Source organism: Carassius gibelio, chromosome B21 (assembly GCF_023724105.1).
Source record: "Carassius gibelio isolate Cgi1373 ecotype wild population from Czech Republic chromosome B21, carGib1.2-hapl.c, whole genome shotgun sequence".
In the NCBI taxonomy this organism is placed as follows: domain Eukaryota; kingdom Metazoa; phylum Chordata; class Actinopteri; order Cypriniformes; family Cyprinidae; genus Carassius; species Carassius gibelio.
Window position 1 is genome coordinate 12,742,896 of NC_068416.1, and position 16,348 is coordinate 12,759,243.

Here is a 16,348-nt window from a genome sequence, read left to right on the forward strand (position 1 = left end):
GCCAATCATAGCAGTGGGTGTCTATTTAAATGTAGCGTTCTGATGAATGGGGCCAAAACGGGGACAGAAAATTGCATATTACTTAAATATTTATTTTTTATTTTTATTTTTTTTAAAGGCAGTTCTTTGTCCATTTAAAGTTAGACAATTATATATAGTTTTTACTGAAGAACCTATTAGTTCTTTAACTTTTGGAATTCCAAAAGTAACTGAGGATAATTTGGTGTACCAATAGTCCCTTTTTCAGCAAAAAAGAAAAAGAAAAAAGAAAGAAAGAAATTAGACGGTTAGGTTTTTGCATTCGATTGTCTGTTCTGAAAAATGCATGAAACAAAATGGTAGATGGGCTGAATCAACATGTGATGGCAAAAAGATTAGAACACCTCTCTATAAAAAAACTGGTCACCTTAATGCCTTATAAAAGTTTGTCTCAGTCTGAAGCAATGCATTACCAGCTGTTTATCGCACCAGCTATTTGTTTTTGTGTGTGAACAGGCCTTTACAATGGTGAGATAACAATTGTCCTAACCAAAATTCTCATCTGATCAGTTTAGCTGTTTTTCAAGACTTGACAGATGTGATGCATGTGAGGCCAAATGGGATAGAAACTATTTCTGCATTCAACATGCATTCCTAACCTCCTTCATTGTCCTTGTTGTCATTGCAGGACGTCTCCATGGCAACACTGCAGCCTGGCCCTCTCCAGCCAGTGTGGCACTCACAGTGCCAGCTGTTCTGACCCATGATGCATTGCCCATTCCCATTGCACAGCCCCGGACAGCCATCTGCAAGAGAGGAGAGACTGATCAACTATATAATTACTTTGGATTTGGGCTGATTTAGTTAGGTGCCCATAGGAAATGTTATTCGCCACTTAAAACTCATTACCACAATGACAGCATGCATGCCGAAGACCACTAAGAAAACCTGTCAGACAAACTATTTTGTTGGACATCAATTATCAATCAACCCAAGCGAAACCATTATGGATGACTTTTGGTTGACTGCTACATTTTGGCTTGTCAATTCACTGTTAAGAAGTGCTGTGTGCATGGAATCCATCAACTATAATTGTCTGAAAACAATGATGTGAAAACAGTTGTGGAGAGGGAGAGCTGGACTCATTAGCATTAAAACAAGCATCCTAACACATGAAACCAAAGCGGCATCCATTAGTATTCTTCTTCCAGCTGGACTCCAGAGCTCAAAAAGTCATTTAATATTCTTATAGATGCGGATCACACAGTGAAGACTGTGTCTTTTGCTTTGAATGTGATTCTAAAATAATGGCAACACACACAGACGTACACATCTGCACAAATATGTTTTTGTACTCTGTGAGCTGATGCAAACACGGGTAAATCAATCTAGACCAAACAGAGAAACAGCAGCTGAAAAGTCTTTGAAAGACACCAGCGTAAAAGCAGTCACAGAACCGAGGGAAATGCCTTTGACTAGCTCAAAGCTTCAAAGCAGGATAAGACCATGTGTGTTTGCGTGTGTGTGTGTTTACCGATGGTGCAGTGTTCTCCGTTCCAGCCCTGTTCACACTGGCACTTGCCATCCCTGCAGGTCCCATGTTTCACACACTGTGGGTTACACAGTCTCTGGTCACAGCTTGTGCCTGTCCAGCCCTCCTCACAGTGGCAAACGCCCCCGACGCACACGCCATGGCTCCCACAATCTGCTGAACACACCTCTGGAGAGAGAGAGAGAGAGAGAGAGAGAGAGAGAGATTTTTTTTTTTACTCTTATTTTTCCATCTCTTATATATATATATATATATATATATATATATATATATATATATATATATATATATATATATATATATATATATATATCTTTATTTTGTTGTTCTTAATTATTTCAATTATTTTGTTTCTTTTTATTGTTATTCTTTTTACTTCATATTATGTTATTTGCTTAATTGCTATTTGTTTTAATGATCTGCAGTACAGCTGCAAATGCTTTGGCAATGTAAATAATTACATTACTAAAAACAGCACTGTTATGCCAGAGTCAGATCTTTTTTAAATTAATCAAAAGTGAAAGTAAATTAACATTCGAAATAATAATAATAATAATAATAATAATGCAGTTCTTTTGAATGATGCATTCCTTAAAGAATCCTGAAAAAAAAAAAATGTATACGATTTCCCCCCAAAAAATGCATCAAATGTTCCAAATCAGCTTATTAGTATAATTTTTTCAGGATAATGTGACACAATAATGAATAAAATGAAATAATAGCTGATGAAAATTCAGCTTTGCCATCACTCGAATAGACATATGTTAAATATATATATTAAAATATCAAATTTCATTCAGTCAAGTCACTCTCTGTGTTGGTACAAACAAGTCTCCTTTATATAAATTATACATTTTATTTGTAATAATTATTTTAAGATTATTATTATAATATTTTATTTATGCAGATTATTTTGGATTGCACTATATCCACCAAAGTTGGAACTGCGCCCACTAATTTTTTTGGGGTGTGCTTGTGCTGTTACCTGATTTGCATATGAATCGGGTGCTAAAACAGCACACGCAGTGAGTGCAAATAAACAACGCTATCAGCGGGCGCAATTCATGCTTAGTGAATCCCTCCGAGAGTGTAGACGGATGAAAATGAAAGATTACAATGTATTGCGGCACAGCTTGAGAAGACGGCAAAAGAGAAGGTGAAAATGGCTGATGGGAACACACCCGTGGAGCAGTCGGGGCCCATCCAGTTTGGGTCACAGCTGCAGAGGCCCGTGTCAGGGCTGTAGGCTCCGTGACCGTTGCACTGATCTGGGCACTGGGCTCTGGATACATCACATAGAGGCCCGGACCAACCTGGCTTACAGTGGCACTGACCGGACACGCAGCTGCCATGTCCCGAACACGTGGGGTCAAGACAATCCACTGGAGAGAGAGAAAGAGAGACTGTTACTTTTACATTCTACTTGCTTTTTTTCTTCTCTTTCCTCCTCATCTTTCACCTCTCTCTTCTAAACTCACCTCTGGGATCTCTCCACTTTCAAAAACCAGCTGCAGCTCATATGAACATGCGCTCAGAGACTCCATTTATGGCCAATTTCTTAAAAGCTAGATCAATAGACTGAATTTCACCGCTTTAATAAAATTTATTATGCTTGTACCAGCATGCTTTTATAGCAGACATTTGAAAACCGAGACTCTCAGAGGAAGAGGTTTTTCTAAGTTTTGAGAAGAGTTTTGAAAATCAGAAAAGCAGTCGATGTGCTCATTACCTTCCTCGCAGGACTCTCCACGGTAACCCGCTTCACAGGTGCAGCTGCCCTGGGTGCAGGTCCCGTGACCGCCACAGCTGGGATCGACACACTGGCCCTGTGGCACGTCACACTCCAGGCCCTTCCAGCCGCTGTAGCACATGCACACACCCTTGGTGTACTGTCCGTTCCCGCTGCACAGCACGGGACACGCCGCTGTAACGGAGACGGAACGAAAGGATGCAGGAGGGAAAACAAATGAGGGAGTGAGGGAAGGACAGAAGACGAGGTTGTTTGAGAGGAATTAGTGAAAACCAGCTTCATTAAGAGAAGTTCAGGTATGAAATGTAAGATAAGATAAGAGAAAAATGAAGCATAGAGTTAATCCAAACAAATACACTGAACTCTATGAAATTACATCAAACCGTGTGTCAAGAAAACTTTCTTTTTAGCTGTTTTCAGACAGTGTAGATACATCACTATTATCTTATGTCCTTGTGATCTCACGATAAGCAAATGTGCCCTCCTGAACCGTTCTGTCAAATACAGTAGCCTACGTAGCTTTGACATGTCTGACATGTTTTAGTAATTAGTTCATTTGGATAAACCATATAAAAAGAAATGATTGATCAATTCTCTGTCTCTGTGTATAATTAACTCTCTGGTGCAATGTTACATCTATATCCAAATAGAAATTCATAAGCAATACATTACAGTTCAAATGTTTGGGGTCAGTGAAAGTTTTAAATGTTTAAAAAAAATCGCTAATGCTCACCAAGGCTGCATTTATTTACTCAAAAATACAGTAAAAACAGTAATAATTGCAATTTAAAAAAACTTTTCTATTTTAATTAATGTTACTTAATGTAATTTATTACTAATTAAAGCTGCGGTAGGGAACTTTTGACGCTCTAGCGGTTAATAAACAGAACTGCTTGCGTCTTGCGGAAGAACATCGTAGCCGGAGCTACTTCTCTCTGTTTATGTCTATGAAGAATCAGAAAGGTACTGGGTTACTCCGCCGCGCTACCCCCGAAGCTATCTAAAATAGTCCGAATATAAACACTTATTATAGGTGTACCCTAGTGATTCAGGACAAGCTAAAAACACGGTTTGGAAAATGAATTCATGGTGTACTCGCTTATTATGTTCATTTTTCTACATATTGAACACAAACAAAGTTACGGACCGCAGCTCTGATTGGTTATTTTTTACCGGGAGCGCATGGCTTTCTGCAAATGGCAATAGGACCACTGGGAGGAGCCAGAGGAGCTTGATTTTTTTCACAGATTATCTGTCTCATATTCTACTGTCAGGACATAATGACAGGTTTAATAAATATGTAAAAAATATTTTTTTTACAAAAGTTCCCTACAGCACCTTTAATTTATAATATTAGTAAAGTCTTACTTACTCCAAAGCTTTGAATGGTAGTCTACACAGATGTCTGATTATTTATAAATCTGTTTGTTTGAGTGAACCAGATTAAAGAAACTATTCACCAATTCCAGTCTTTTTGTCATTTACTTATAAACCTTCATATACAGTTGTTAGTGAATTAGAAATGTTATAATTTGATATCACATACTGCACTCTACATTGTATAATAGGATACATACTGTATCATGTATTGCCCCTTAAAAAGTTGCAGTAGTTACATAGCTGACTACTTTTTCAAAAGAGTCTCATGATTTTAACTATTTCAAATTGTGAGTAGTTTTCATCTTGACAAGTTAAACTTTGTTCTCCAGCAATAGCCGGCATAGAGTTTTCTGTTACAGTTTCAGATGAAAAATTGCCTGAAATGAATGAATGTAGGAAAGGAAGAAAAGAATCATCCCTCGCATTTTTCCCACAGAGTGTTCGCTATTCAGCCTCAAAGGCAGCATAAACACTGCCGAAGCGCTCTGAATATGATGATAAAGCAGACTATGCCTTGTGTAATTAAGGTAAGAGATTCAGAGGCAATATCAATGGCACTCTCTGCTACTCAGAGGAGACGCCATTCGACAGTAATAAACTAGCTGTCTATAGCCTCAGGTGAGCTCAAACACACACACATATTTCTCTTTACGAAGCCTCCACTGAGAGCATTTCATCACTCAGAAAGATTGGTCTGGCACAGTAAAGCCAACAAACCCACCATACATTTTGGCCATAACTGAGACGCGATTAATCAGTGATGTTGTAATTCATCCGTCTAGATCTCAGAGTGATGTGACAGTGTCATAGAGCCGCTACGACGAATGGCCAGAGCTCATGTTCACTGATGATCTGATGACAAATGCTGAGCTCGAGGGAACATTCGAACATATGCTTCACACATCCATAACTGCATCACAGTTAAACATGCAGCAAGTCCATTTAAAACTTACAGGAACTTAAAAAAAAAAAAAAAACTCACAAATAAATCTGTTCATTTTGAAGTCACTGTAAATAACATTTAATATAAACCTAAAGATTGTCTAAAAACACAGCATGGGATGACATAATAATGATTAAGTGTTATATTAATAACTGATATTTATAAGTTTACAGATCACATGTACAAAGACAGGATGATAGGTCAGGTTTATTTTTATATTATTAATATGTATACCTTTATGTAATATTATTTTGCATTAAGATATATTATAAGATATAAAAATATTTTACTTTTTATTGCACATTATTTTTCTTAACAGATTAATTATAAAAAACTGGGTGGATGTGCTTAATTGTCTAACAATAATGTCACAATGCAATAAAAAAACATACTAATGGTTCTAAAAAAAATTATTTCTATGCTGAATAAGTCATGTTTTTGTCAGAAGAATCACAAATGACAGCTAAATCTCTTTGCAATTATAGATGTGAGAGTAAGGTGTTCTGATTTAGTGAACAAAATGTTATTACACAATACAGCTTTTCTGTGTGACTACGAAAATGTTTTGACAAATGCTGCAAAGTGAAGCATTATTTTTTAGCATAAACATTTCGGCAGTGTGACAGTAAACGGTACCTTTGGAGCAGTCCGTGCCGTGGAACCCTGGGAAGCAATGACACGCTCCTGACATGCACTCTCCGTTGCCATGGCAATTCTGAGGGCACTCTTCCACCGAATCTGAGACGAAACATAAGAGACGCGCGCATTTTACAACCCTCAGTTATTAATGCGGGACAGTGGAATGTAACGTTCACAAATTCAGAAGACTTTAAATGCTGCTGCCTGACAAAAAACAAGTCAAAGCGCTATGAATCTCATACACAGCATGGCACACTGTGAACTTTCAGCCATCGTTATTGATTCAGTGACAATGTGTGAATTACTGTGACACATTTCAGCAAAGCCTCATGGGAAATAATCTTATGACTGCAGTAAATGCTAAAATACACAATGCTTTTCATATCAACAGTAGTCATCACCTGAACAAGATGCGCAGACATCCATACAGTATGTGATCAGATTTAAGAGGCCAAAAGAGTACAGTGTGTGTGTGTGTGTGTGTGTGTGTGTTTCTGAATAACTGAATAGTTAATCACACATACTGTTATGAATATAGTGGACCCAGAAAATAACTTGACACTTAAGCCACACTTCAAAATGTATCACTGCATCAGATAAATATCAAAACGCCATCTGCAAACAAGCTTTTCTCCAAGCTAATTTCACTTTTCTGAATCATTTTTGCAGTGAATTGTAAACAACTGATCTCAAGGTGATTTTGAGTGTAGTAAATAAGTTCAAACAGGTGTTCTATGAGAGCAACTGCAGGTGCATTTCTTAAAATGTATAATGCCTGACAACCAGAAAGTGTGTAAATACTGTATGTTTTAGTCTTTTCTTTTCTTTTTTAAACCAAACACACTTCTTTTTTAAATGTGTTGAAAAGTGTGCTTGTGCTGTCTTTCTTTAAGATAAATGCCACTTGATTTGATACTCTGTTATCTAATGCAATGGCATCCATTCATTTTAAGTGGCTTAAGAGCCCGAACACTTTTAGCACTTGATCTCTATGGATTTATTCAGACAGCAGACAGGCAGCAAAAAAATATAGTTTTTTTTGTGACATTTTCTACTTGAGAGAGAAAAAATATATATTTTTTATATTAAAGGTCCTTATGTACTTAACTTGAATTAATCTAAATTAACATTTTGATACTATGCACTCATTGTGTACATGAATGCTATCAAATTGCACTTGTATTTGAAAATACTGTCCTATAATTACATCTGTAATTAATTTCAGTAACACCAATAATTACACCCCCAACTTTACCCATATCCCACCTCAATAACAGCAAAAGTGTTCTGCAAGTCAACATGAATACAATTACATTGTACCTAACATTTTATTATTTTAAGTACATAGTATTTATAGAAACCTAATATAAAGTAATATAAAGGGACCCTTTTATTATATTTTCATAATTTCTTATCATTTTTAAAATCATGTTAAAATCAATGTTGTTTTTATTAGTGTTGTCCAGCTTAAATTTTTTTAAAGAAACTTTTAAGAAACTTTTCCAGTGTAAAAGTCATGTTTGATACATTTGTAAAAAATTAAAAAAGATTTTAAAAAGTCTATGAAATATATAAAATATTTAAAAATCTCATCAAACCACATTTGTATTTCATTTTTAAAACAGATTTTTAAAATGTGTTTTATTATTATTTTATTGGGAAGAAAAATGAGTTTTTTACTCATTCTTGTCCATTTATTGAAGCGTATGCCAGTTGTTCTGAATATTGAATGAGTGAACATGTGAGCAGTTTATGCATGAATATTTAAACACACAATATATAAAGTACATGAATATGTAAAACACAGCAAGACCTCCTATACGCTTCATGAGTTCTGCACCACTGCCTGATGTCATGACAGACATGAGGCCAAATTCCCGCTTTGCTGTGACAGCTCCTCTCAACTATTATAGAAAAACGTCTCGAAGTTGGCATTGTGCTTATGCACAAGTCATCACCATAACAACGGTTGTAGAGAAACTGCCTGAAATACTTTTAGAAATACAGCTATTCCTTCTGTAACCGAAAGAGAACTGTTCAACTGCTCACATTCAAACTGAAATCTAAAATGAGGTTAAGGGTAGATCAGGTGTACTGTGCAAGCGGCTTGCAGTGAAACACATCTTCTAAATAGCAGGTCTCCAAACAACCAAGTTTCTATATATCATCTTCCTTTGAAATGTTGACTGTAGCGTGTAAATAAAAGCTGGAGGTGTCTACCTAGAGCCACAGTGCTGAATGAGACGGGCTCTTTCTCTTTGCCATCGTTGTAGAAGGCCAGGTGCCAGGTGCCGGGGTCCAGATACTGCACAAAGATCGCCTCGTTCTGAACAACGGTCTGAATACTGCGGCGCTCGCGAGGAGACTCGATAACGCTCCACTTCTCTTTCCCATCCAGCCTTTCCATGAAGTCATACTAAAGAGACACAGAGAGAGAGAAGTGAGGACAATCAGTGAGGCTGCGGGACATCACCTTCACTAAAAACTGTAATGACAATCAAAATAGTCAAATTAAATCAAAATGTAGAAGAGATAACAACTCTGGAATGTGACAAGACAAGTGTAAGAACTCTGCAGACAAATATGCGGCGATAATTTGGAAATCATTTACAATTCATGGAAAAAAAAAAGTTGCAAACAAAAAAGCCTGTCTGCACAGATGGTCTCTTCATGGTAATTAACAAAAACCTGCCTTTTTAAGGGGGAACATCATAGGGAACCAGATTTCCTTGCTCCATAAAGGCTACTGTAGCTCACACATAGTCCCAACAAATGGAAACCAACCCCAATTCCCAATATATGTTGACCATGTTAGCATTTGTCTGGACATAACAGTGTTAATCATTAGAGTGAACGTTTTTGTGGAATGGGTTTTCAAAGGATGGACAGAAAGCTCTCACATCTTTTTCAAATGAACACAAGCCTTATAAGTGTGGAACAGCATAAGGGTGAATAAAGGATGACGGATTTTTCAGTTTTTTGTGAGCCTACCCAAACAAAACAAAAACTGAAAGTCATTAAAAAACAGGTTTTGCAGTATTTAAAAATTGGATTCTCAATCATAATTTTAGGTGAACCTGGCTCCTTTAAAAGAAGAAACAAGACACGAGGCGATTTGCCCACCTGAGCATGTGAAGGAGGCAGGCCTTTCCGCATGTAGACCCCAAACAGCGCGTCCTTGCCCAGGGAGATGTTGAACTTGAGAAAGTGTGGCTGGCGCAGGTGAAGCAGAGACCTCCAGAAGACGCCTGGAGGAACATCCTGACTGACACGCTGACCCAGCTCCAGCTCCCCGCTATTTATACTGCTGTTCTTCAACACCCACGGCCCTGAGATGGACGCCAAGAGAAGAAACGAGATTTGTTTGAGGGGGGAAAAACACAAAAACAAAACTATTTCAAAGACACAGAGAACATGGAGTATCCTCCGCTCCATCTGAAAATATTTGCAGTATGTACAAAGAAAAATCCACATATATTATTCCACTGCGACACAGATCTGTGCTAATGAGCATGCGGTGTGGGCTGCCAAAGTCATCAACCCTAAATCAAACCCTGTCTTCTCCCTTGAGATCATGATACCTCTGCATGACAGCACTGGCCACACACACACACTTCCCAATACACCTGCTAAGTCTGTCCTCTAGAGAGAAAACTGTTGCTGTGTTGACAGCACAGATAGATTGCAGCCACTCCAATCAGAAAATAACCCAGAAAATGGGCCTTGATTGTATCGGAGGCAACATACACACAAATACACACTTTTGAGTCTGAGGGGTCATTGCAACACGAGTGGGCTTGGTGTTAGCTGTCAGTCTAGTATGCTCTCTCAATGTTTGATGTGCCCTGATAAGCAGAGACAATCTGTTTCCCTGCTTGCTAAAACCTCTGTCTGCATTTAAACGAGTTATGGAGAGAGAGGAATTGAATTGAGCAAGCGCGAGCAACCTCTTTCCGTAAATGGACCAAGCCTTCTTTTTTGCAGGAGAACATGCGCACACACACGAAGTGTCAGGTCTGAGTGACAGGTTGGTTAAAGCAGTCTGGTCTGGTAACCAGTGGGAGTCCACACCAACCTCCCTCATTAACACGGAGCATGGATGGACGGCTCTGCACTGAACGAGAGCACCACACTGTGAGAGTAAGAGAGAGAGATGGAAAAAAGCGAGATAAAGAGAGAAATTGAGAAGCAGAAAAAAGGGAGAGAGAAAGTACCCTAGAGAGGGCGCATAAGAAGAGTCTTGTACTCTGGAGCAGAAGTTCACACTCCTCAAGTTCTCAACCAGCCAGAACTACTGACATCAGAGCCAGTGAAAAAGGTGCTTTCCTTTCACGAATGAACACTTGCACACAAGTCCTGATATATCTGGACTTTTTTTGTTTAGTATAGGTATGACTAGGTCAGTCACCTCAGATCCTGCGACCTAAAACCTACAATAACTCTTAGAGTAAAATAACATAACTCTATAGAAAATCACTGATGGCACATCCTTTTACTTTATTTTTATTAGAATTTCCCCAAAGGGTGGTCTATCAGATGTAACTAATTTCTGGACACAAATCTGTCCCCAAAATATGGCTGATTAGGTACATACAAGCACTTTTATCCTTAGCGTTTCTATACTTTTTTTCTCTACTGCTCAAAATGGCTATAGTCCTCAGGCATCTGAGTAACAAATATTCTGAATGATTCCACAATAAAAGTGTTCCTTAGATCTTATTCTACTGAAATAAATAAATATGTAAATAAACAAATACATTAATAAAGTCTGAATCTTCTGGGATAAAGTAAAGAGGGAGATATTCCAGAGCGATGTAGAGTGTACAGTATGTTACTGTATAAAAAGCCATATGAAAGAGGAATGGCAAAATTATATGGGTAAGGGTCAAATGTAATCAGTTTGATTCGCATTTAACATCACATCCTGAATTAATAAAATTACTTTTAGTGGATGGCATCCACCGGATTGGATAATAAAGCATAAACTTTTTTCAAAAAAAAGTTAAAAGTCCATATGAAACTAATTCTGGTTATGTAATGCCCACTTTTCTTAATCCAATTGATTTCCAGTGGATGAAATGAAGTTTTACACAGTATTTTACCAGCTTAATATCTTCAAAAAAGTCACATTACAGGAGTCAAATGGCCTGCAAATGTTGCTTTATGTAGAAAACAAAGGTGAAGAATCAGTCTCCTCACTTGATGCTACTAACCGCAAAGGCTTAGTAGCATCAAAGATACCTCAAGGTTTCAGCAATGTATTTTTATAGTTCTCCTGCTTACTTTCAGTATCTCTAACTGTCAAGCTACATTATATTATATATATATATATATATATATATATATATATATATATATATATATATATATATATATATATAAATATACACACACACACACACACACACACACACACACACACACACAAACACACATACATACATAAAATTGGTCTTCTGGGATGCTATCAGACGTGCTTTTCATGTCAAGGTCAAAAAGGAACATGGTGCTTGTGTTGAGAGGTTCACTGAAGTCCTGACATGGGTCATTTGAAAGGGCCTTGTAGATTCACATAACAACATTCAAAAGGCTCCTCTCCCACTGACAGCACACTATAACACACAAGTCTGTGTGCATGTCTCTCTGTAGAACAGCTAGCCCTTCTTCAGAAACTTTCCATCGAAGTGAAGGGGGAAAACACTTCAGAAAAACAGAGAAAGAGATAGAGTACATGCACTCTAAAGCCGTTGCACATGATGACCTTCCTCCCACATTATGTTCATCCAGTATCAGACAGGAGTCCTTCCATTACCAACCAAGAAACATGTACCTGTTGTGACAATAATATTACACATTGTGGAACATTTTCAAAGTGAAATGTCGAGTGAGTGATGCTAAAAGCATGTTCAGTTTTATCTGAAACAAGTGAATGTGAAGGTGACAAGGTTTTATTACACTGGTTATTGTACATATTGCAGCAATTTGGAAATGTAATGTCCAAACAGTGGCGCAAAATGCCTTTGAAATCACATTTGAAAATACTGAACTACCTACAAACAAAGGCAAACATCAGATGAATGTTTTAGATTGATTCTACACATATAGCTACCAAGCAAGTTTACAACATCAGAAAAGCCATACATGAGGAGCTGGTGATGTAAATGCCAAAATGTATTAGGTAAATGTGTTTTGTGTTCATAACATAGAATGATGCAAGGAATTGGAAACTGTGGTGAATTGTTTGTACATGTATGTTTTGGAGTTTTGGAGGAACGTTTTTTTCCAATGAGCCTATGTTGTCTATTACAGCCCAAAACAAATAGGACTTTGCACACACATTCTCCACCGTTTAACCTAGATTTGCATCTATGTGTTCTCTCTCATAAAGACCCACTCTTTTAGACCCATCTAAAGCGAGAAAAAGCTGTACTCTGTGTGAAGAACGTCAATACCGGCACTCTCTAAAGGTCAGAGGCAGTCGTTATCATCTGAACGTGTTGACATTGATAATGAAAAATTGGAGGTGAACACACAACAAACGGGGAGATTATTTTGTGTTGGAGCCACTGAGAGTTAGCCAGTGCTTTGAACCATTAACATAAATCCACTGAGATTCAAAACGTCTCATTTAAATAACCCTTTTTTCCAAAGGTTGTCATTAGAAAAAGGCACACTAGACTGATTTTACACTAATGTACTCTCTAAATACACAGTACAGGACAATCACTGGTTGGACTCAGATGATTCTTACAAAGCCTCAGGCTGACAGAGACTAACATCTGTTATAACAAGCCAACAGTGAATAAATCTAGTCCTAATTTTAAATATATGCATTAACATTACTTTCTCACGCAGAACTGTAGAAGAGGCATTGAAAAGAGTTGAAGACCATACAAAACTGCAATCGTAAAACGTTTAACTTTCATGATGGTGGCATATTTCTGAGTAAAATGAGTTAGACTTAATAAACATAGGCTGTGATGTTATTGATATGATATTACTCAACTAAATCTGTTTTCAAAGAGGGAAAACATATTTAGCTATAAAATTGCATGGTGGGACTCAATACAAGTGAACAACAATAGTCTATTATGTGACTGATTAAATTCAACAATACTGTTGTTACTTAGTTATTACATTACAAAAATAAAATTGTTCAGCTTGTAAAATATTCAGCAAGAAAAATTAGTAGGATGGGACTTATAAAACTTCCCCCCACTAGAATAACATGCACTCACGAATTGTGCATAATAAAATATGACAAGTGTAAACAAGACAGTTTGGGCTTCATGTCATCAGGGGGTTTGCATTTAATGTCATCGGGTCATTTGGATTTCACCTTGATTGTATTTTAGAATTTGGCAAGAGTTTTTTGCTTTTACCTCTGCCTCCGGAGGGCACTGTTGCCACGTCGCCAATGGCAGGAATACTCATGCTGAGGCCGGTGTTCACTAGATGCCCTTCAGTAGGCTTCAGTCGCCAATTCAAGCCAAGGAGATTAAGAGCTGTGAGGGAGAGAAAGCGAGAATTAAAAAATAAAACATGGCACTACATTACACCTCCCAACCACTTTATGTATACATGGATGACACGTCCTGACAGCCGAGAGCCTGCGACACCCATTCAACTATAACTCTCGCTGACAGAGGAGACTTTAGCATACAAATACACTCATTATTGCCAATGACACTCTGACTACAGTCTGTGCTTTGTTTGGGCTCCTTGCCCAGACAGGTTTAGTTGGACCAAGTTTAATCCAAACTGCTACAGGAATACTAAACTTGCCGTAGATATGAATATGTCACCAGAAGCTGGTGGCACATAAGCGAAACTAAATGTCAAATGCAACACAATACGGTGTCATGAAAGTGACACTTATCTTGATATTGCACAGCAAGGCGTGAGAGGACAAGAAAATTGTCTTGGAATAAAATAAACTGAAGACAGTTTAAAGTTGGTGACAGATGCCAAATATTCTCAACACTTCCTTGCTTTTGTGTGTGCGCTAGAGAAATTTTTGGCTAGCCGCCTGCGTCTCTCCGCACCCCATATGTAGTATAATCAGTGCTTCAGTGCTTCCAAGACTTTGCAGAGACTGATTAGCTCCAATGGAGATCACTCGATATGCAATATTCAAATATGTCAAGTCGTGTTTAAGAAATATGATAATGATCAGAGAAAGTTATTTTTGTGATGTGCTGGTGGAAATTAAGAACGAGATGTCCCAAGGGAAAACAAGCACAGCCATACACTCTCACACACACACACACATACAAATCTTGCAGGAAAACGCTGACATTCGCAGAATCAACCATAACACCTCACCTCCGCCCCCAGCTCTTCTGTCCCTCCCTCAATCTCATCTACGCAGAATCAATGCCAACTCAGTCTTTCCCTACCTCCTGACTGTACATCTGAGGGTACGTTATCACTCTCGTGTGGAGGGGTCAAAAGAAAAAGCTGACTCCTTCAGGCTGTCAGCTGCTCTGCTGTCATCTAGTCTTTGTCCCACACTCATTTTTTCTCATCTTATCTCTCTATACTCTAATCAGCCTTATCTCTCGCTCGTTCATTGTTCTTTTCACCTTTCTCGTGTCCTCCATTCCTCCTGCTTTCTCTTCATCCATTTCATCGCAGCGCTCGCTGACAAACGTGGCCTGTTATGACCTGAGACATCTTGTCACACTAAGCAGTGCTGTGGAGAAACTCTCTAGCATAATGTTTTATTCCTCTGCATGCTGTTTCGTTGAATTCAAAGCTGAAATTGCAACATAAATTTCACTATATTTTAGTATTATTCTAGATGCTTTACCAGTGACACGTTTTAGACAGTTTAAGCAGCAAGAAATTAAAAGATCGTGTTTCCATCTTAAAGTAAAAATTCAAAGATTATTGGAATTCAATGTTATTCATCGTGTAACTTGACATTCCTATGTTCCTATGTAATTTAAAGTAAATAAAAATATTTAAATAAAATAAAAGGTGACTTTGTCTTTATGTGACTTTATATCTCAAACTATTACACTATATTCTGCAATGTGACTTCATCTCACAACGTAACATTGGGACTTTGTGATACAGATGTAGGCCTATGTTTTCACTTAAAATATAGTTGCATTAATGGCTAAGATTATAGGCTAAAAAATATGTTTCTGAAGTTCTTTTTAAGCAAGATTCCAGTGTCCAGGTCATGTAATTACAGGGCAGCAAGTACAGGTAAGCAACAGCCATTGAAATGAAATGAAATGAAATGCTAATGGATTGCTCTCCTCACATTAAACCATTTTGTATTCAATCATAAAGGAAAAAAAATCACTCAACCTTTAAATAGCATTTTAGCATCAGGTTTTCTTCTAGGGGAGCAATTATGGTCAACATAATGAGATTAAAGCATGGTTTCAATACAAAGTGGAGGATGAATCGCAAATTATTTTCACCATAGTGAGAAAACAAATATTAAAATCTGGATTTATGTTCAGACGAACCTATTCAAATCTCTGACCCAATTAGTTTCACAGGTTTTAAACAATATATTATAATGAATTCTTGTAAAGTTTGTCGTTACCTCATGGATTTAAATATGTTCAGCCATTTCAACGGCATGTTTACAAGTGTTCATTTGCTGCAAATGTGTTAACAAGGCAACTATTTGTCAACAGAGGATATTCAATTAACAGTAACAACAGTAACCACAGTAATAGTGGAATAAATAAATACAATTAAAATAATTAAAACATTAATTTACATACTGCAAGTTCATTCAGAATCCATCTGGAGAATAACACTTTGACAGTAGAGGAAACATCTTGATATTTTTGGTTTTCTGTGGTTGAATGGGGATGGTTGGATCAGTTATGGGCCGCACACTGCTCTCATGTCTGGGAGCACAGGCATTACTATTAGTGTCAGTTTGCACTTTTTTTTGCTAATCAAATCTGGAGGAGATCTTCAACAAACTCATTTTCGGTCTGAGAAATAAGCATTAATTATTAAAAGGAAATGTGTTAGATGTGAAATTCATGAGATGCTGCATCTCACTTTATGTAATCTCTATGTATAATTCACCTCTTCAAAGTGATGAATAATATTACCTTCCTAAAGCATG

General features: G+C 37.5%; 1 protein-coding gene across 2 annotated transcripts in view; it reads right to left on the minus strand.

The window, feature by feature from the left end:
• Nucleotides 1–16,348, minus strand: part of LOC127985644 (teneurin-2) — a 130,460-nt gene that overhangs the window by 23,057 nt on the left and 91,055 nt on the right. For both annotated transcript variants that reach the window (XM_052587675.1, XM_052587676.1), the window contains 8 exons: nt 13,626–13,748; nt 9,367–9,572; nt 8,464–8,659; nt 6,241–6,342; nt 3,261–3,455; nt 2,713–2,913; nt 1,514–1,699; nt 639–785 (listed from right to left, as the gene is read on the minus strand). In XM_052587675.1, coding sequence (XP_052443635.1) covers nt 639–785; nt 1,514–1,699; nt 2,713–2,913; nt 3,261–3,455; nt 6,241–6,342; nt 8,464–8,659; nt 9,367–9,572; nt 13,626–13,748 — 1,356 coding nt within the window. The remainder of the gene's footprint in view (nt 1–638; nt 786–1,513; nt 1,700–2,712; nt 2,914–3,260; nt 3,456–6,240; nt 6,343–8,463; nt 8,660–9,366; nt 9,573–13,625; nt 13,749–16,348) is intronic.